The following is a 20,649-nucleotide window of genomic DNA, read 5'->3' as shown; positions in this document are numbered from 1 at the left end:
CCAATGCCTGAGCTAGCTCTTACAGCCCAGGACAATTCCCCTCTGCCTTCTACTGTCCTTCACTTCTGTGGCTGTCAGCACAGCATTCCTCATGAATCACAGCAACTGCAGCCAGGAGTGTAGAGATGCTATTTCCATTTCCAGGCTGTTGATTCCCATATTCCTTCTCCTCCTACATGTACTAAAGGTTCACCATCACTGCTTTAAAATTATATTCTCAAGTAATTCCAATAAGAGTTTGAATGCTTTCAACTTGCTGTCCTTTTAATATTCTTTCCCTTAATCATCAAAATTGGCAACTTATGTTTTGTTCGTTAGTCTTTATTAGTAATATACTGGTCCATTACAAAAATGTGATCATATGAACTGTAGGAAATTACATGGAAAAAATTTACTTCTACTCTTTCTCACTCTCTAAAAATCCCCAACAAGAGCAAACAAAGCAAACAAGGAATTTATGAGAACTAAAGTATATAAGAAAACAATCATGCACATGGGTTTCATGCTTATAATGAATAATGAGATTCTACTGTATATTCTGATTAATATATAAGTATCTCAGGCATGCAGTTCAACTTTGGAGCAAATGCACTCCCACAATAACCCTTCCAACAGGCATTATGAAGCCACTTAGACAAGTGCTTCCACATCAATGTAGGCTGGTTTTAGACCTCTGTCCCTTTACACCTTAAAGCTTGATGGATGCCACACTTTGCTGCTGGTTATTGGAAGGGCTTACATGTTATTTCTAATTGCTGCTTGGTTAGAGGAAGGAACAACGGTTTGTGAAGTCTGTTCTTCCTTGTCTGAATTCCAGACCAGGAGAGCTGAGCAGGATGCTCTAATATTCATGTTGGATGACCCAACAATGTACACTATTCCAACTGAAAATCAATATACACTACTCCAAGTGAAACATAGCTCCAAACTTTTGACTGCAGGATGCATTATCCTGTTTCAGCAGCACTGTAGGCTCAAGTTTTTGCTCATTTAAGCTTTAGTAACACTGAGCAATCTGGCTGAGTTTTTGCACACCTTAGGAAACAGAAGAGGATTCAGGGATAACCTGGTAACCAGAATGTTGGATACATACACAGAGGTCTCAGATAATTCCAGTCTGTTTTTACATTTCTGCATACTTACATGAAATCCTGTAAAGTCAATTTTGATAGGCAATTGCTCAGGGTCATCTCCTTTGGGTGCAATCTCATTTAACAAATGGTAGTAGGCTCTTGAATCCTAAAATAGTGTAATAAAAAAAAAGCAGCACGTTTGCAGCCTTTCCTAGACATTTATTACTGGAATACTCCAATCCAAAAGCCACAGGAGTCAAATATACAGCTCTCTAATTTCAGTGAATATGGATGAAGTCATGCAGCCATTTTACTACCCTGTTTCACACAAAACTTAATCAGCCAGATGACAGAGAAAAGGAATATCTGATAATTATTGTGGACAACACTAGTTAAATTTATTCTGTTGAATATTATCTAGACTGTTGCAATTAAGATGTTCAGGGCAAATTTATGTGGTCACCCACAAAAAGGATCAATTTTGCAGTAACAAACTAGAAGAAAAAATAAACCCCTACTAGTCCTAGAAGTATTTACTACTTCTCTTAAGCACCATATAATTTTTTTACCATAGTAGCAGTTTTCATAAAAAACCCTAGTTAGTCTGCTTTAATAACAGCCTTCTTGACAGCATTTGAAATGATGTAACTTGCTGAGTGGTGCAGCAGATAGCCAAAAACCATTAAGGACATGGTTTTGTCCAATGAAAGGAGGTCTAACCACCTTAAGGCAGTCTTCCTCCTTTGCTTTCAGTTTTTAAAAGTTGCTGTGTTCTCTCCTCAGCGGGGCTACTACAATGCTCTGCCTGCCTTTGCAGAATGACTGAAGAGAGAAGGAACCTTTCAGCCCCTGTGTCACTCAGCTGACACACCAGCAAAGCAGTGACTGGCAGGTATTAGGCAGCTAGTAATGTGGTGCAAATTATCCTAAATAACTCTAATAGACACATAACAACATTAGAACTTCCCTGACTATCAGCTTGTTGGAAATGTTCACTTTGCACTGTGATATGATAATACAGGGGATGAGCAACTAAATAGGATTGAAGAGATCAAAATTTTCAGTGTTGAAAAATGCAGGATAAACCTGCAGTCAGATAAAGCAGATTACTATTGTATCTAAATTCTCCTGATCTGACAGTTTTTTTCTATACACTGTGTGCTTTAATACCACTGTGTTCAATTATGAGAAGAAATAACTACATACCTTGATGTCTTGGCTGAAGTTAGTGATTTTCTGCCACCCTGCATTGGCCAGATGGTAATTCACCCAGCGCAGCAAGAGGTCTTCTGGGGAGAGCTTCATTAACTCATCCAGCTCTTCCCCTTCATTTAGCAAGGCAATAAGAGCTAAAAGCAAGTTTGAAAGAAAGCTGAGATCACTGCTATTGTGGTCTGAGCTAATTCCAAGGGGCTGGCATTGCTCTAGCAGGCATTACTCTTACCTTCATTTCTGGAGATCTCAATATCAGCAAAAAGGCCAACTTTAATGATCTGCCACAAGAGTCCCAATACCAAGTGTGGCTTTCCTTCTTGCAAATCTTGTGATCCAATATTGACAACCGTGCAGCCAATGGCAGATGCTGAGTTCAGAGCCAGGTTTAAGTTTTCCTATTTGGAATATCATAATTTAACAAACTTGGGAGATTGTATTTTTTAGTAAAATTGTTCATATTAAACTTTGGAAGAAAAAAATGCATTAATTCAATGGCTTTGAATGGAAAACTGCACTCTGGAGGTTTTTGTTAACTACCTTGCATCTTACCAAAATTTAACAAAAACAATGACAGCGTTTAATATTGACCCACCTAAAAATTGTGGGCCACCTTCTGCAGCTGGGATTACTGAAGATTATTTTAATAAAAATATTTGTTGCAATTCCTAAGTATCAGTTATACAAATTAAATACTGCTGCCCAGCATGCATTGCATATGCATTGCATTGATTTGTTTAAATATCAAAGGCTTGATCCTGAAAAACATGTTCATATGGAATTCCTGTATGGAGTCCTGTGCAGGATACTACTGACATCATTGTCATCCCATCTTAAATCTTACACATTTATTCAAGCAATTGTTAAACTGTAATTGAATGAAGACCATAAGAAAATCAAGACAATTCAAAACCCTGACACTCAAAGTAAAGCTAGTGATTGTCAGAGATATTGACAAAGATTCCAAGAAAAAATAGCTGGCAGCTCTCATCAGTTGTTACTATTTTCTTGTGTCATATTTCACTATCTACAGAGGCAACATAAACACGTGCAGTATCATCTTTGCTGACAAATCTTTTTTAAATGAGTAGTGATTACAAAACCCTTGTGGAGGATTTAGAACTTAGTGTGGTTTAACTTTTCAAATTTTAGCATCACTGCCCCAAATGAAGTTTGCCATTTAACTGAGGTTTTTATGAGCAGTTTTTTTTCCTCATTGGATCTGTAAATTATGGATCTACTTCCCTTTCCGGACCTGTTTTCTTAAACCCAAACTAAGTTGTTAAAAATTGTTTCTGTCAAAAACTTGTTTCTGTCATCTCCTCATCCTCTGTCAAAGCTACTCTCCAGTACAGAAAGCGCATCATCCTATCACAGAATATGCAGCCATGCAGATACTTTCTACATGGCTGAAATACAACCTGGCCATCCACTCAAAGTCTAAAATTATTTACTTCAGGTACTCAGTAAGGCAAAACACAAATAGCTACTAGGGAAAAAATTAGACAAAACAAGAAAAAAATATTTTTTCTGTAAATCATCTAAGAAATAGGAGAATACAGTAGGGTTTTTCAGAAAATATAAGCCCATGCTTCAGGATTTTTTTATTACATATGATTTTTAAATTTTTTTTTTCTCCACCACTTCTGGTCATTAGCTGTCATTAAAACAGAAAAATACTTTCTCATTTGTGGCAAGTTCCTATTCATGGAGTACTTACAGAAATAGTGAAAGGAGTGAGTTTTTTCTTATTAATAGCCCTTTCATCAATTGTATCTGGTTGTGAAAAGTTGATCATTTTGCTAAGAAAGAAAAGTCAAGAGTTTATTCAAACTTCCATTTCTCAGAAAATATTATTTGGTTATAAACTACTAACATTCAACTAGCTGCACACATTTCTGACAAGATTAAAAAACCAAAACAAAACAAAAAAGACCATTGTCTAAATCTCCTCTCCCCCATTAAATAACTGCACATTCATTCAGAATGCCCCAGATAATATATTGCATCTTCCTTTCATAATTAACAGATCATATTTATAACAGTCAAAGAAAGCTCCTGAGATGAAAACTGTAAACCAAAGTAACTTAAATGGTCTCTACTGAAAAACTGTGGTATAATCAGTGTATTCCTGCCCTGCATTTCTGTAGTACCTTGTATCTACGTGAATCTCAGACTAATTCACATCAACACTAACAGCTAATCCCTTGTTACCATGGTGTGTCACTAAGTACTAGTAATCCACTTTAACTAGAAAGTTACAGCAGACTGAAGTTAAGGGATCTACTATATGCTCTCCATTTTGCCATGGATTTAAATTCAAATTTCTTTTCCTGATATCCCATGATTTAATGACTAAAAGTAGTAACTTTTAAAAATATTTAAAATAGTCAAGTTTTCTAATTATTTCAAGTAATGAATTTATGAACTGTTTAATTATCTCCTTTATAAACAGCCTGCACATATCTGGCATGAATAATTATGGGTCTGAAGAGGAAAACTGCTTCTATAATGTATGCACAGTGTCACATAGAAAATATGCTAAAAATCACATTTCTATGGGCAAAGAAATGAAATATTTAAGAGTGGGATCTTGATCTTAACACCTGTCCAAAGTTTTCCAATTCATGTCACTGTGATCAGCATTTAACCTTTGAGATTAATTTCCTTTCTTTCTGATAGCCTTGGACTCACCAAAGAAGGATGCCATCTGCAAGGGATTTAAACAGACTGGCATCTGATGGGTTCATTGGTAGGAGGTGCTTACAGTCTGGGTCATCTTGTAGAGCTTTATTTATCCAATTAACAAAAGCAACTTTTTCTTCCTCTGAAAAGAAAGACATTAAAATAAAAGATGTACATTTCCAGGAAGACATACTAGTAACAGCATACTTGGGTCATCTGCAGCAAAACCCCTTAATTTCACAGAGGTCAATTATTAAAAAAATCAGAGCAATGACAAAAACCACAAAAAATGGTAAGTATAGATTAGCCTTTCTCCCACTGCACCCTCTAAGTATCTGGTGATTTTCTGAAGGATAACATGAATCATAGGAACATCTGAGAGAAGGTATCCTCAAGGCTGACTTCAAATTTGGTTTCTCAGCCGTTACAAAGAAGAGGTGCAGACATCTCTTCTGAAATATGCAACATGTCACTCCATGCACTGTTTGCTTAAAATGCAGTGTTTCATTCAGCCTTCTGCTGGACTTTGGAGACTGCAGCCTTTTGATACTGATCTGAAGTGCTGAGCTGTCTTTAGCTTTGAGAAACTTAAGAAGTTTAATATCTCAGTTATTAGAAGCACCTGACTCAGTACACTTCTTTTGCTGTCAATGGGAAACAATGTGAAATTCTAGAACACACTTCACCTCATCATAAACGAGATGCTAGGTGAGGCCAGGCCAGATGAACTGTGCTCTAGTGAGGTTTGTTTCTCTCCCCCAAAAACAAAACTGCATCTAAAGAATCACCTCTGATGCCCTACAGGCATCCTTTGGGATGGAGCATATCCCTGCTTTAAGGACGCACCAGGTATAGCTGGTGCTGGAATCCTACTGAAAAAGAAGATATTGCCACTTTTGATATTTAAAGTAAATCTTCCTCATTTACAGAACCTTAACACAATCTGGAACAAGACAAATTCCAGACTTAAGTCAATCAAAAAAGTTGCAATATTGCCGATTGCAACATGATCCTAGAAGTTGGCTCACACTCTGGCCAAGAACTGCAATGCAATTAGGCACAATTATCAACTTAAATTACATGCAGCAGGGGGAAGTAGAAGGAAACAGATCAAATATTAAAAGCAGCTTCTTCAGAGTGAGACAGTCTATACAAAAACCATGTACAAGTGAACAATTCCATAATGCAGAGACAGCTGAGGAGGGCAATCCATCCAGAAAGGATATGTGGTGGTTTGTTAGTGGGGTTTTAGTTCATGTTAGTTAACACTGTGGAATTCAAAATGAGAATTCATTCCTTGTTTTATCTGAATATAGGAATGAGTGTCCATTAGCACATAATGAAGGCAAAAACTTGACTAGCTTTACTAGCAGTACACCAAAGGGGCTTTTCCTCCCCCACAAGGTGTCAGTGCCTGCTTTCCTCTTTTGCTCTCACAGAGATGCCCAACTTGCCTCCAGGTGCAACTAAGAGTGAAACTAAGCAACAACTGAGCAGAGCTAACAAACTACCACCCACACTTACTTTGTCTATCTCCATAAGCTTTTGCTCTGTTAATTTGCTTTTATTGCCAACAGTTTCCAGTTAGGTTCTGTTTTATCTGTAGTGCAAATTCAAAGAGTCTCCCTCCACGGAAAATTTGCCCATGCTTGATTATTTCTTACCTGAATAAGAGTGCTGCGTCCCCTCACTAGATATTGCTGATGTTCCTCCAATTGCTGTAATACCTTGCTTTTTGTTTATTGATTTTCTGAAAGATTTGCTAACATCTTTGCTTTTCAATTCCTGAATTATCTAAAATTAAAAAAATAGAAAGCATTTTGTGATTGATTGCACCTTCAAATAACTGTTAAATCATCTAGGTAGTCTAGAGTCAGTAGTTAATCTGACTGAATTTCTTTGATATTTAAAATGACTTCTTGTCTAAAAAGAAATAATTACTGTTTGGATATCTGTATCTATACTGGATATCTAACATATTATTTCACAGTGAATACTTCTATTAAGCCATGCTCTCTAAAAAAATAGACATACAAAGATCAACACAATTTTTCCATAGATATTTTGGTAAACTGAAGAACACAACTAAAGATACACACAGTTTTGATGATGATAGTATATTTTTTCCACTGATTTCCCCACATGCTTTGCATGTAAAAGGTTATAACATGACAGTTAAACATGCCCTTCCTTTATCAAGCTAAAACCATTTTCCACCTGCCTGCAATGTAACCCACACTGAATATATCAGTATGTCCTAGGTTTGCCCAAATACTGCAGAAGTCTCAGACTGACAATGAAGTAAAAGACACAGTTAATACCTGGAAGCAAATACTTGCATGTTTAGAATCTCAGAAAGAAAGCTCAATCCCTAATTCAACAAGCAACCTTGTGCAATTAGCAGCAGTACTCTAATTTCAAAACAAAACATCATCATCCCCAAGCACCCACAACCAACAGCCTGATAAGTTCTTCTTTCTTTTAAAATGCACCAGTGAGTGATTCTCATTAGAAAAGCCTAAAGCTTTGAAATCTGCTCAGTGAAAAGGAAAATTTGTACCTCACTGCCAGTAATAAACAACCATTAGTATAGAGATTAAGCAGAGTGAAGCACTGCTAAGAGCATTCAGAGGCTGCTATCCAATTGTCTGCTTTTCTGTCAGAGAGGGCTGACCCAACAGTGCCTACAATATGTACTCCTTCCCCTCACCTTGGAGGAAACAGAAAACAAGACTGATTGCAACTACTGTTCTTTCACATGCAACATTAACTTGGAGTGTGAAAGATAAAAATTAGAAAATAACAATATAGGATATTCTAGGTTGTCACAGAAAACTCAAAATAACAGTTCTATAAAAAAAAAGCACTTAGTTATAGCATTTAATTCTCAGTAGATTTTAAACAGTAGAGAAACATCCAAAGGAAAGGTCTTACAGAGACAAATTCTTCAAAGTTGATTTTCCCATCCTTGCTGCTGTCTGTCACCAAAATGATTTTTTCTACAATCTCCCGGACTTTGTAACCAGGCAAGGGCAGACTTGCTTCTTTAAACAGGTCTTGAAGCTCGTAATCACTGACATACCCACTGTTGTCAATATCTGTAGAATGAAAGCACAAGTTGTTATACTTGTGTAAACTCATGCATTCATGTACTAAGATATGGTAACTGTTAAGAATAAATGAAGCATGATAAACACAGTTCTAGGAGATGAGTGTTTCTTTCTCTGATATAGATAAGTAAGAAGGAATGCTTGTGGATAGGAGGCATAACTATCTAGGACTTGTGCCATCTTCTTATATGCTTTCTCAGGAACTATCTTCTGATCCCAGAGCACAGATAGAACAAGATAGCAAATTTGCAAATAGTGAAGTTCAAGATTTCCTTATTTGTTTTTAAGACTCACAACAACATTATCTATAAACATTCAAGTTAAAGGGACATGAATTAATATATGCTTAGTGTAATATTAAACCATTTGCAATCAGCACAATCAGTAAGCTCAAATCTGATGCATGTTGTGATTACAAGAGCTCTATGAATGATATATTTACAAGAAATTTAAGAGAACATCACAATGAATCAGAAACAGATGATGTGGCCACTTCTCTGACTTGTCAAGGTGCTCCCACTTTTGTTGGTTTTTTTTTTTCATTTACTAGTTAAAAACATCTCTTCATATTGCATCTAGTATCAGAACTCAGTCAATGATACCAGAGTGGATGAATGCCTCCCATTACAGAAGGGCAAGCAGAGAAACATGATTTCATCTCCAGCCATAATTAATTACTACACAGTAATTTTTTTTGTAATCCATACTACACTATGTAGCTTCTGTAGAGCTTCATAAGGCAGCAACATTTCACTGTAGGCAAAAGGCTAAAAATGCAGGGCAAAAAAAAAATTGTGGTTTTGATACTATCAAAAGTTCACAAATCAATACACAAACTTGATGTCTGCATATGCATTAATTCATCCAGTGGCTTGCAGACATGTAAGACCACACATAATAACAGGGATGGTCTAACTATCAGAGGACATGCTCATGAGCTCACTCAGATTACCAGCTATTTTATTTCTCTAGGTTCATCTTTCACTGAGGGTAAGTTTCCATGATGACAAGCTGAGAGTTAAATAAATGCCTTCTCTCAGTTTACCAATTTAGTTGCAAGTACTATATCCATAAAGACATTAGAAATGTGAAAAAAAATTGAACTAATGTTGCTTAATTTTTATGTTTTACAGAAAACATAAGGAAAAAATGCTCTTCAGGGAGTAGGAACAGTACAGACAATTCTTCAAGCTGAAATAGGAAAAGATGCAGGTAGAGGATGGAGATAAAGAAGAAATACAGATGGTGAAAACCAAACATAGAAAAGCTGTCAGACAGCACCAGTGAGTCTCTAGCTGTGCTAACATCTCTTAGCAGACTGATACATGTATATGGTGCTCTTCTCCTTGGTCTGTCATCCCAGCACCTGCAGGATACAAACCACTTGAGCTATAGATGTCCTGATGATTAACAGCAACTCAGGAATGATCTTCCATGGATGTATCATACTCCCTGTAGAATTTCTACTCTTTGTTTGGTCTCAGCAACATCCTGAGTCAATGGGTTCATTGTTCTGTTATTTATTGTAAAGTTCAAATTTTAATTTTAATTTCCTGACTCTCTAGTGGGCATCATGTGATACCTGTATTGGCATATCCTAAGTAATTCCCTCTTCACTTCTTCATACTACTCATGGTCTTCCAAATCTCTAACATACCCAATAGTTTCTTTACCAAGTAAAGACTCCTATTATTTAAGAGTTCTTGCCTAAAATGATCCTGTCCCCCCCATCATGACTGATTACAATCATGGTTGTTTGATTTCCTGAGCAGCACAGTTACACATCACCCCTCAGTAAATACAAAATAAAGCAGATATGAACATTCACAACAGCAGTGCAATCTGGAAAAAAAGGGTGAGCTGCTATATAATTTCTTACACTTTCTGTGTGCTCTGATTAATCTCTAAACATCCTCTCAAGCATACAAAACTGTACAGTTATTTATTAACACTGGTGTAACAAAGCTGATCTTATTAACAAAAGATCAAAAAATCTTCAAGTTTAGTTCCCTTAAAACATAAAATCTGATTGAATAAATGAAATTATTAGTTCAGCAAAGCATGCAAATAATGCAAAAACCAAGTGTCAGTAACCTAACATGAAAATATAGAACATCTGAAGCTTAATCAAAAGTTTTTCCAAATTAAGGAGTTCAGAAACCTGAATTTTGACTCCTTATTTAAAACATACCAATTTTGCCAAATGCCTCTCGTAGATCTTCAAGCTCTTCACGAGAGATAGTAGTTATGTTATTCTCCATCTTCAGCCAGCACAAGTGTTGTCCTCAATTGCTAATACCTAATAATAACAATAAACAGGTAAGATATGAGGCAGGCTGTAATTCCAGACACATGTAAGTTACTGATCTATTCAACACGAGGCACCAGACCTGAATGACATGTCCAGGTCTGACACACTTAAAATGTTACAAACAACACTTTAAAGTATACCAGATACGTACAGAAATTCTTTTCACTGCAAGAGTAAGTGAAAATTCACAGCAGCAGCCCCTGTTTACATACATTTGATGTTTTCATTTGCATAGAATAAACACTAGCCAACAACCTTCCTCCACTGCTTAAGTGGTTTTCTAGCATTAAAATCTTTTCATACTTCAAAAAAAATTTCTGGAAATATTAATTTCTTAGTGAGATGCAGTATCATTGCCAAGCAGTGCTTAGCACTGGAATCTAGCCCTGCAAAGCACTGAGCACTCCAACATTTACACAACATCAGCCTCAGTGGGGCACTTGCAAGGACCTGCCCACAACCTGTCAGGGAACACCAGGGAGCCTTTCCACGACTCCAGGAGGCACCACCAGCTGAACTCTACCACTCTTCTGACACCCTGCTGTCTCCTAACACTGCCAAAGAGCTGAATGAAGGCTTTTACTGTGCAAAGATTGGAGTCTCACTGGGAGCCTTTCTCTACTGACCTCTTAGCAAAGCAGAACAAAACTGAAGGCACCGTCATAGGGGTTGGTAAATTCCTGTCAAAGATTTTTCCTCTTATCAAAGCCTTACTACAACAGGATGATTCAGATTTATTGGCAGTAAGTGCAGCTTTGTAAAGAAGCCCCATGCATTGTCTCCACACCCAAGTTTATATTTGTATTTGTCATTTTCCACCGTGCAGTGCCACTGGCACACACAAGGCAAGCCCAGGGCAGCACAGCCCTGCCTGCACTGAGTGCACCTGGCTGGAGACAGAGGGAGCACAGGCTGCTACAGGAGGGGTTGTGCCTGTCCTAAATGTCCAAGTTTCATCTTTTCATTTACTATATAAGCCAAAAGTGACAAAAATCCACCTCACACAAATATTTTCATCAAAGTTGTTCTAAACTTGCCCAAGTTTTCCTTCTGGTTTAGTGCTTTTGCACTAAAAATATATATTAAAAAAATATAGAAAAAATATATTCCTGGAATGACCAAGCTCACAATAAATATATTCTGGTCTGCTAAATGCAGCTGCTTCTTCCCCAGAAATCGTGCATACCAGCAGAACAGGGCTGTTACCCACTGGACAAGACTCTAGAAGAGGAAACCTGACTTCAACAATCAGTTTTAGCACGAATCATGCTGGATGCCCTTAGGAAAGGCTGTACTTTAGCTTCCCCACCTTTTGTGGAAAATTTTTCTCCCACAATGCTGTATAAACAGAGTTCTTAAACAACAGTGGGTTGTTTTAAATAGATCTTGCCTACTTTACTTGGGTTAGTATTTTCTGTGTCTTCACTGGGACTGCTCCTGTGGGTCACACAGGATATGGCCTTGAGTGTGGGTGGCAAGTTAAGTCTTTTTCCTTCATGTCACTAGATCTTATTTAAGTACTAAAATCCTTCTTACCAGTTTTGCTAAGCTTACTAATAGCATGAACCAGTGCCCATAATCAAAATAAAAGAAATTAAAATATATGTTCAGAAGAAATAACCCTTCACACAGATATCTCTGGAAGTGCAAGTACCTTCATTGGGAACCTGATGTGACAATTCCAGAAATAATGAACTGTGGAAAAATTTATGAAAAAAATAAACAACTTAAATGTAAATTACAAAGGAAATTTAAATGGCTCTAAATCTAAAAAAAAACCAAAAACCAAACAGATTACACTCATCTGAAATACAGAAATGGCATGACAAATCATAAGTGAAATATTTAGCTATGCAAGTATAAAAGACACCATCACTTTTGCAGGCACCATTGAAGTTAACTACCATTATCATGACTCAGATCTTATACATTTCTGCAAAGCTGCATAAAATTAGTTTCACTCCTTTTATAATTGATAATTCAGATTTTCCAGCATATTCTATTTAATAAAATAGCAATCTTTGATTTCCAAAGACGTTGATTATTTCAGTTACACAGTAGAAACATCTGTTTTTGAATGAAGCAGAAAAAGAAAGCTAATAACTGCTCTAAAGAGATAGCCTTAAATAGCCTATGATATCCTGACAGAGTAAATTATGGCAGAAGTGCTGCAATCATGGTTCTGGCATTCAGGAGAGTCAGAGCTTGAACACTCAGAGACAACACCTTAACTAGTCAGACATTACAGACAATTCCAGTCCACAAACAGGGACCTTCTATCTAAGCTAATAAATACCCTGCACTCCCAGACTCATCACCACCCAAGATGACTCAGGGCACAGGCAATTCTGACAAGATTTAGCCTCCAGAGGTATCTGGGTCTTGGAACTGTGACTACCTGTTCAAAGGTATATTCATTTCCAGAGAACATTTCTCTGTACTCTGAGGATGTTCATATGACACTTAGATTTTCTGTAGTCTCCACCTACAACAAACCATTTCCTGCTGCTCCAGGACAGGGTAGGTACAAATACAAATACTGTTTTAATGCTGATGAAGTACCCTCGATCCTTTTTTTAGTCCTTGAAAATGTGCTTAGTATTCACTGATAATATTTATGTAGTCCTAGTCCGCTTCCTATGCCTGGAAGGCTTTTTCAATCTAAAGATAATCCACTGGACACTGCTGGAAATCATCCACATCCAACATAAGACAGATACAAACTACTGTTGGTACCACTGTGGTATTTCTTTGTGTGCAGAGGAGTATCTATGGCTGAGCAACCACAAAGGATGGAGTAGGTCAAAGAGAGCTCCTGCCACATTTCTGACCTGTTATCAAGGCTGTCAGAAAAAACAGAGCAGTTAATTGGCAATCAGGCCCAATAGTTGTCTCCATCCATGCAGGCAAGTGGCAATTTCTTTTCCAGTTCTTCATTTCAAATTCTGTTTGCCTCATTTCCACACGCAGCTGCCACTGCAGTGACAATGGAGTTTAGAATGCTGACTCGAGAGCCTATTTTCTTTTGTTGCTGCTCTTTTTGTCTGCATCAGGGACACACCTCCTCCATCCCTGCTGCAAATACTGCCTATTGCTGCATCATTCTTAAAGCTCTTGTCTCTAATTACAGCCAAGAGAGCATCATTTGCATATACAGGTTGTGCTTTTATATCAACAACCAGCTGGTTATTACTTTGTACTATCTATAATTACAAAACATGAAAATTCTCCTCTTATTTGCCTTTGAATCTGCTACAGATTTTAATGGGAAAAAATCCCCACAAAACACAGTTTAACCTGTAGTATTCCTGTGTTAGTTATCCAGGACTCTTTAGGTCAATGTGATGAGAACAGGGATAGCTTTCAAGCACTATTAGTGTCTTTTAATAAACTAGGAGTTCTGTCCAGTCTCAGTGAGAAAATAATGCATTGTAAGGTATAAGACACACAAAAGAAAATTTAAAATAAGAATATGCATCACATATTCCTTTCAGACAGTAAGGAAAGAGGAAATGCTAATTAAAAATTACTGGAAATATCTGCATATAATAAAGATTTGAGCAATGGAACTGACATTCAGAATGCTGGCTTGATATGAACACACATACACAGAGGTTTCCGATGTTTTTCAAGAAGCTAAAACTACCCAGGTTTGTTTGTTCTGTTTATTTTTGGGTTTCCCTACCCCAACTCATCTTAGACTGAAAGAACTTCCTTATGCCAAGATTATTCTTGTCCTTCAAGTAAAAAGATGATTAGGGGCCAACTGAATCGATCCTTTAATAACATGAAAGCACAAATTGTTTTAGGGGTTGCACTGGTGGTCTGCAATAAAACAGCAGTGGTGATTAATCTGAATTAAATTAGGAAAAGGTTTTTTTTATCTTATTGTGATAAGTCTCAATCTTTATGACAAAATGAATAATCACTAGAGTTCAGTGGCTTTATAATTTTATTGTTATTGTTGCTTGCCCTGGTATAGGGTATGGAAAGATAACTTATCTTTTCTGTATCACCAGTAAGGCTGGAGGAGACATCATGAGGAAAGAACTGCACTGTCTGGTATGCAAAGTGAAAGAAGCCTTCACTGTGGAACAGTCACAGAATCACAGAATGCCAGGTTGGGAGGCACAGCAACAATCAGCCAGTCCCACCTTGCTTGGCAAAAGCACTCTCTGGACAAGATGGTCCAGCAGCCAAATCTTAGAGGTGTCCAATGTTAGGGAATGCACCACTACCCTGGGGAGATTATTCCAATGGCTGACTTCCTCTCAGCAAAAAATTGTCTTGTGACCAAATGAGTGTCCCCAGGAGCAACCTGGAGATACTACCCCTCCTCTTTTCCATGTGACTTCTTTTAAAAGGGAGTAACCACCTTTAAATACGGCAACATGGTGATAAGGTCTCTCCTAAACCTTCTTTTCCCAAGGCTGAACGAATCCAGTTCTCTCAGTCTTTCCTTCTATGGCAGCTTCCAGTCCTCTGATCATCTTTGTGGCCCTTCTCTGGGCCCTCTTCAGCCTGTCCACATCTTTCTTTGCAGCAGAAATCAAAACTGGACTCAGTATCTCAGGTGTGGCTAGCTCTCTAATTGGTTCAGAAAGAACTAATCTAACACACCTGTAGACTGATGAGCACTGGCATCATAAAGAAAAAAAAGATAAAAACAGAGATCCACCCTAAATGCAGCAAAGAGAGCACCAAAAGGTCAAAGTAATTAGCAATATACACACATATTTAGATACAATATATATATATATACATGCATATATATGTATGTGTATATATATATATATATATATAAGGTATTGCAAGCACACGGGTAATTTTTGAAAGAAGAGATGGGTACAATTATGGTATCAATTACAGTTATTAGCAGAGGAGTATGAAGAGCAATGTTCTTCCAACATGATACAGTCAGTCTGAAGCTTCACAACCTGGAACACTCCGAAATTATATTTCTCAGCCTAGGCTTATAAACATGACTGGATATATTTATGAGGATCAAAAGTATTTAATAACTAGAAGTTAGAGGATAACAATGAAGAAATATATAAACCAATATTCAACATATAAACAATAATCCATTGAATTTTCCTCAGTCTTTTAGGAATGACATTACACAGTGAACAAGGTACAATTTAAGAGGGAAAAATAGTATTTTTAGCTTCACTGACCTTTGCTAAAGTAAGGCTATCAAACCAGCCACAGTGATAAACTTTGTGTCTACAAAACATGTGTGTCATGAAAGGAGGACTAGATGTACACTGAAGTTAATTACTCACTCCTTGGGAATTTATTCAACATAGTACAGTAACTATGGTCAGTAAGAGAATCAACATTTCCTCTATGCCTTTAAGATAAACCTGGATGAATAAGAAGTAAAACACGCTGAGATATTTGATTATTAGACTGATCATGGGCCTGGTGAGTTCACTTACTGTGGTGTAAGTACAGAACAATTTCATGAGGCTTAGGTCAGGATTAAGAGCAACTCTCTTATAAGGCAGATAAAAGCTCACTTCAGTAAGATACCTTTTCATCAAACAAAATGCCTCCAGGCTCATTTGGCCACTGGGTGTACAGACTAGCCATGCAAATTTATCAACAGTATCAGTTTCATGCAGTTTCCTTTGCATGCATCATTCAAGAGGATCTCAAACTGCCTGTGCTTTGTGTTGTTGCATTCAGCACTCCAAATAAAATACATCAACAGAAACCTTACCTATCCCTATACCACTCACAGGCAAGTAATTTTGAAAAATGGCTGTTGCACACTGGGTTCATGGAAAAACCTTTCATGCAATGTCCTACAAACCTAACCTCTTTACAGTTTAGCTACACCAATATTTTGGGCTGAATTTGACCAAAGGGATTATCTCAGATCACATGTGACCCATTCTGCTTTGGTTAATTAGTTGTTTTTTAAACATTTCTACAAGTTTCACCTGCTTCCAGAACAGAGCTGTGAGTATTGTCCTCAAGAGCAAATCTGAAATAGTGACATTCTCTGTGAAACTGGGACACTGAGGGGACACAAGTCAGTAACACCAGCCCTGAAGAGCTGTGCACACAAGTTACCACATTCTTCAGCAAGTAACAGAACAGCAAAGGAGTTAAATTTTTTATTTCTGTAATACAGTGTGTCCAAGGCTCCCTACCTGATAGCAAACCATTTCCAGGCAAATACATAAACAAAGCTGCTTCCATGCAACAAGCAGCTTTTCTTTAGGACTTCAGAACACCAGGAAAATCAGTATTAGGAAAACAGAAACAATATTTTTCTTACACATCTCTTGATAAGACACAACACTTTTGTTTTTTAGAACACAAGATCAGAATGTCTACAAAAACAATGTACCCCTTAATCTGAAGCAAAATGATTCTACTTTTGAGATAAGATTTATGTTTTCTGTGATGAAAATGTCAAGATTCAGTATCTTAACAATCTTCATATTTTATGTAATTTAAATATATTACCTTTGCAATAAATTATGGAGTAGAGAATCAAAGTATTCAATACAAAATAATAAACCTGTGCCATAATACAGCAGCAAATTAAGGAACAAAAATAAAGTTTCCCTACAGATTTTTTAACATGGTTGGATTCAAAAAACTCTGACCCAAAGTAAAAGTTGGGTAGAGTGAATCTGCTAGAGTGGTACTTACTCTCACTTTTATTATGGACAGCCTTTAGCTTGGTGCAAGTTCAATAACAGCATGTAGCTGGTATCCAAATTATGTCAGGAGAAGTACTGACATAAGGAAAATGCAAGTGTAGGAAGAACCTGAATACACTCTTACCATAAATCTTAATTACCTTTTATGCTATCTCAGCATCTTTCATGGTTTTCATTCACAACAATGCAAATATTTAGTCAATAAAAGGAACACAAAAGGGATAAGAACTTAATTTTTAACATAAACATACCAACTATCCACCAATATGACTGTTTCCACTAAAAAGTGTTTTCAGAATTCATTGTGAATAAAAGCAGCTTATGAAATAGAATAAACAGGAATTGAGTTACTGCAGTCTACAGGAGAAAAGGATGGTCCTGTTAGGTCGGTTTCAAGAAGTTTGAGCCTCTCACTTGGAAGGCAAACAGCTTGGAAACACAAGTTTAAATGCCTGGCTGACATCAGAAGCTTGGAAGGTGTGCCACCAACCTAAAGCAGTTCAGCTCTGGAACATCCTATCAAGCCTCACAGCTGGCCTAAAGGAGATTAGTTACTGTGCCATAGAGGACATCCTGCTCAATTGCATTCCAACAGCTTCAACTGTACGGATTTTCAGAAGCTCTAATAATCATCTCACAAATAAAGTAATGAAAAACTTTGGAAACAAATAAGTACACTTATTTGCAATTGAAAATGCAATTGAAATCTCCTTCCAAGAGAGACAGAAGCAGTTCTTGTTTGGTGCTGCCATGGAAATACAAGTGCTAGTGTAAACACTCAATGTCTCAGTTTCATAGTTCATAACGCAGAATGTCATAGACATAATGATATTTTGATTTTCCAATAAGGAAGTATTGCATCCAGCAACAGTATCTACATGCTGTTAATGACACACAGTTGCAACACAAGGACAGGAAACAACGGGCAAAACCAGTGTGGGACTAGAGAATTCTCTTGGAGGACTCAAGATCACTCAGGACACCTTCCATTTGTTGAGCAAATCCTCTAACAAGTGTCTCCTGAAGCCTATGGGAAAATGGACATTTGTAGAAACCACTACATTTGTAGTACGTGTGACCTTTGTGGGTGTGGTTCTAACCTTCCTAATGAAATCATTTTACTGTTGCTTTGCTCCTACCTTATTGTCCAGAGTCTAGAATATTTTTTACCTTTTACTGACACAGTTAAAACTAGTCCTTACAAAGGAAATTCACAAGTCCTGGTATAAAACTTGCTGCCCATTTCTGCTGTGTGGCTTACGCTTGAGAGATCCATTTTCATCTCTGTGTGTCTGATATATAACTATATATAGCCTACTTCTATTTGTCTTTAAAGTCACCTATATTTTCAATTAAAAACTTCATTTTTGTTAGTCATTAACAGGTTTTTCTTAGATCAAGAACACTACTTAAACTGCCCACTATAACCCAAAAAATAATGCTAACAAAAGTGAAGCAACCTCACCACCTCATCTTTTTATCCAAGAATCTGAAGTTGGAGTTTTGAATTACACATTTAAAGGCATCGTTCTGAAAGCAAAAACTCCTGTTTTTCCATTTCACACATGGCAATGTATTTAAACAATCCATGACTTCAGAAATACATTCAAATTAATTAGCAAGGAAGTAACAGAATTAAATTGGATTGGTACAAGAAACTTCTTTACCTGTGTAAACAGCAAAATGTTTACAATGGTCCAAGACACATTTGACTGAGCCTTGAATAGAAAATTCAATCAATACAATGTATTGGTTCATTTATCTGACAAATTCTTATCTCTTCTCACCATCAATATAATTTAACTTCTCCAATGTGTTACTCTCCAAGTATCAGTTTATTATACTGAAACCTATGTCCTATGCTGACTCATCATTTGGCTTCCCTCACAAATGTGCTAGACCCTCCTTCGTGGGGAACTTGTTCAAGCTCCTATCAAGCACCTTTCCCACTCCTCCTGTTCCAAAGGCTTCCCTTGCCTCACCAACCTTGTCCCCATATCTTTGTATCTTTGCTCGTGCATCACTTCTGCATGCACCCACAGTGACCAGGAAAGCGCCCTCTCTCTGGAGGGCCACAGGTGCCAAGGATCAGGCTTTCCAATTAACACTGGAAGCTTCTACCTCAGATGCTGAGACCAAAAGCAAGGAAAAAATACAGGCTGAACCAAAACTACAGCAGCCAAACAAAGGAATTGTGGCAAAACTAATTCCTACAAAGGTCAAAGCATCACAGCAGTTTCAGCATGCAAATACATGTTAGAAGGAAAGAGCACCAACACATAGAGAAAATTTTATGAGTTTACTCATAAAACCTCTTTGATTACCAGTAACTGCTCTGAAGAACATAATTATTTTTTAAGTCCAAACCTGGTGCTTCTGTGACATTCCATCAGAGCAAACTACACTAAAATATAAATGGAAAGGCTACACTACTAAAAGCAAGTTCATTCAGGAGCTCCGTCCTCAAGTCACTCTTTTGTGCCTAGGCTGACATTACATATCAAGTTTACAACACCAAAAGAGAGAGTTAAAAGACACACCAGCAAATGATACTTAATCTCTTTCTTTCTCTGTCTAGGTTTAGGTACATGCAGCTTTTGTTAGCATGCAACTACCATGACAAATATAAGCTGCATTATTTTTAAAGGACATTTCAGTTGGAAAACATCCTGAAATTCTGAAATTGAAATAGCTGGATCAATAAAAACCTCATCCTCAGAGCTCATGTGTTGACAGAACCCTCATTTGACAGTAGGACTTTTTGGGTATCCCAGTCCTCTCAAATAAGATTCATAGGTCGAAGTTTATGCTTTAATTATTCTTTAAATAATAAACTTCCTTAATAAACTATAGCACTGCTAGTTAATTACTAAAAAAAAAAGCTAATGAGAAGCAACAGTCGGGATTACAAAAATAACTTTTCCAAAAACCCCTACACATTAGACCCTAAGCAACTAAAACCCACATGAAATATGGAATAACACCTGTCTTCAATTTTCAAATACTTCACATTATTATCAGATTAACTTTTTAAGCCCTGCTTTGCAGTAACTGGAAAGACTTGAAATTTGTTTTAGAATTAAACAGATTCTCGTGTATTTTCTCAACTCCACAAACTGTGCCAAATTACAGATAAGTTAAGAGCTTCACAGTTTTTGAGACTTTGCTGGATTTTTCATTCTGTCTACCCCAATCAAAGTGTACTCACCTTCGCCTGTTTAATCTGTTACAATGTCACTGATCTTTTGCAAGGCTGTCAGTGTTTGTCCCAAGCCTCTGTTTCTTCCAGATTCAGTGCCACTCTGGAGGCAAGACATACTGTATTTCCTATTTTTTGCTGAGGAATAGGCTTTAGCCTTCTATGGCATTCATAACTTCAGAAAAGAATCTTTTTCTTAAGCCAGCTAGAATATTATGAACCATTTTTCTCTTCTCTGAGCATGAAGATAACATTTAGTTACGAGGTAACTGGAAGAGCAGAACTATGAGCAATGAACAAACAGCCTGAGAGGCAGAGAGGAGGGAGGTGTTACACAGCACAACTGAAACACTCCACAAAACTGCCTTTATCCTGCCCT

General features: G+C 37.2%; 1 protein-coding gene across 5 annotated transcripts in view; it reads right to left on the bottom strand.

Moving 5' to 3' along the window:
- PLS1 (plastin 1) overlaps positions 1–20,649 on the bottom strand; it is a 42,545-nt gene that overhangs the window by 12,177 nt on the left and 9,719 nt on the right. For 4 of the 5 annotated variants that reach the window (XM_074547133.1, XM_005489447.4, XM_074547134.1 and 1 more), the window contains exons 2-9: positions 10,272–10,379; positions 7,905–8,068; positions 6,635–6,764; positions 4,980–5,112; positions 4,006–4,087; positions 2,518–2,683; positions 2,280–2,422; positions 1,144–1,239 (exon numbers count right to left, since the gene is read on the bottom strand). In XM_074547133.1, coding sequence (XP_074403234.1) covers positions 1,144–1,239; positions 2,280–2,422; positions 2,518–2,683; positions 4,006–4,087; positions 4,980–5,112; positions 6,635–6,764; positions 7,905–8,068; positions 10,272–10,341 — 984 coding nt within the window. In that variant the 5' untranslated portion in view covers positions 10,342–10,379. Of the gene's footprint in view, positions 1–1,143; positions 1,240–2,279; positions 2,423–2,517; positions 2,684–4,005; positions 4,088–4,979; positions 5,113–6,634; positions 6,765–7,904; positions 8,069–10,271; positions 10,380–20,279; positions 20,641–20,649 lie in introns of those variants that run through there. The other variant, XM_074547135.1, reaches the window with a different exon arrangement.

The sequence above is a fragment of the Zonotrichia albicollis genome, chromosome 9, assembly GCF_047830755.1.
Source record: "Zonotrichia albicollis isolate bZonAlb1 chromosome 9, bZonAlb1.hap1, whole genome shotgun sequence".
NCBI lineage: Eukaryota > Metazoa > Chordata > Aves > Passeriformes > Passerellidae > Zonotrichia > Zonotrichia albicollis.
Note: the sequence above shows the minus strand (reverse complement) of the source record. Positions and strands in the feature narration are given on the sequence as shown.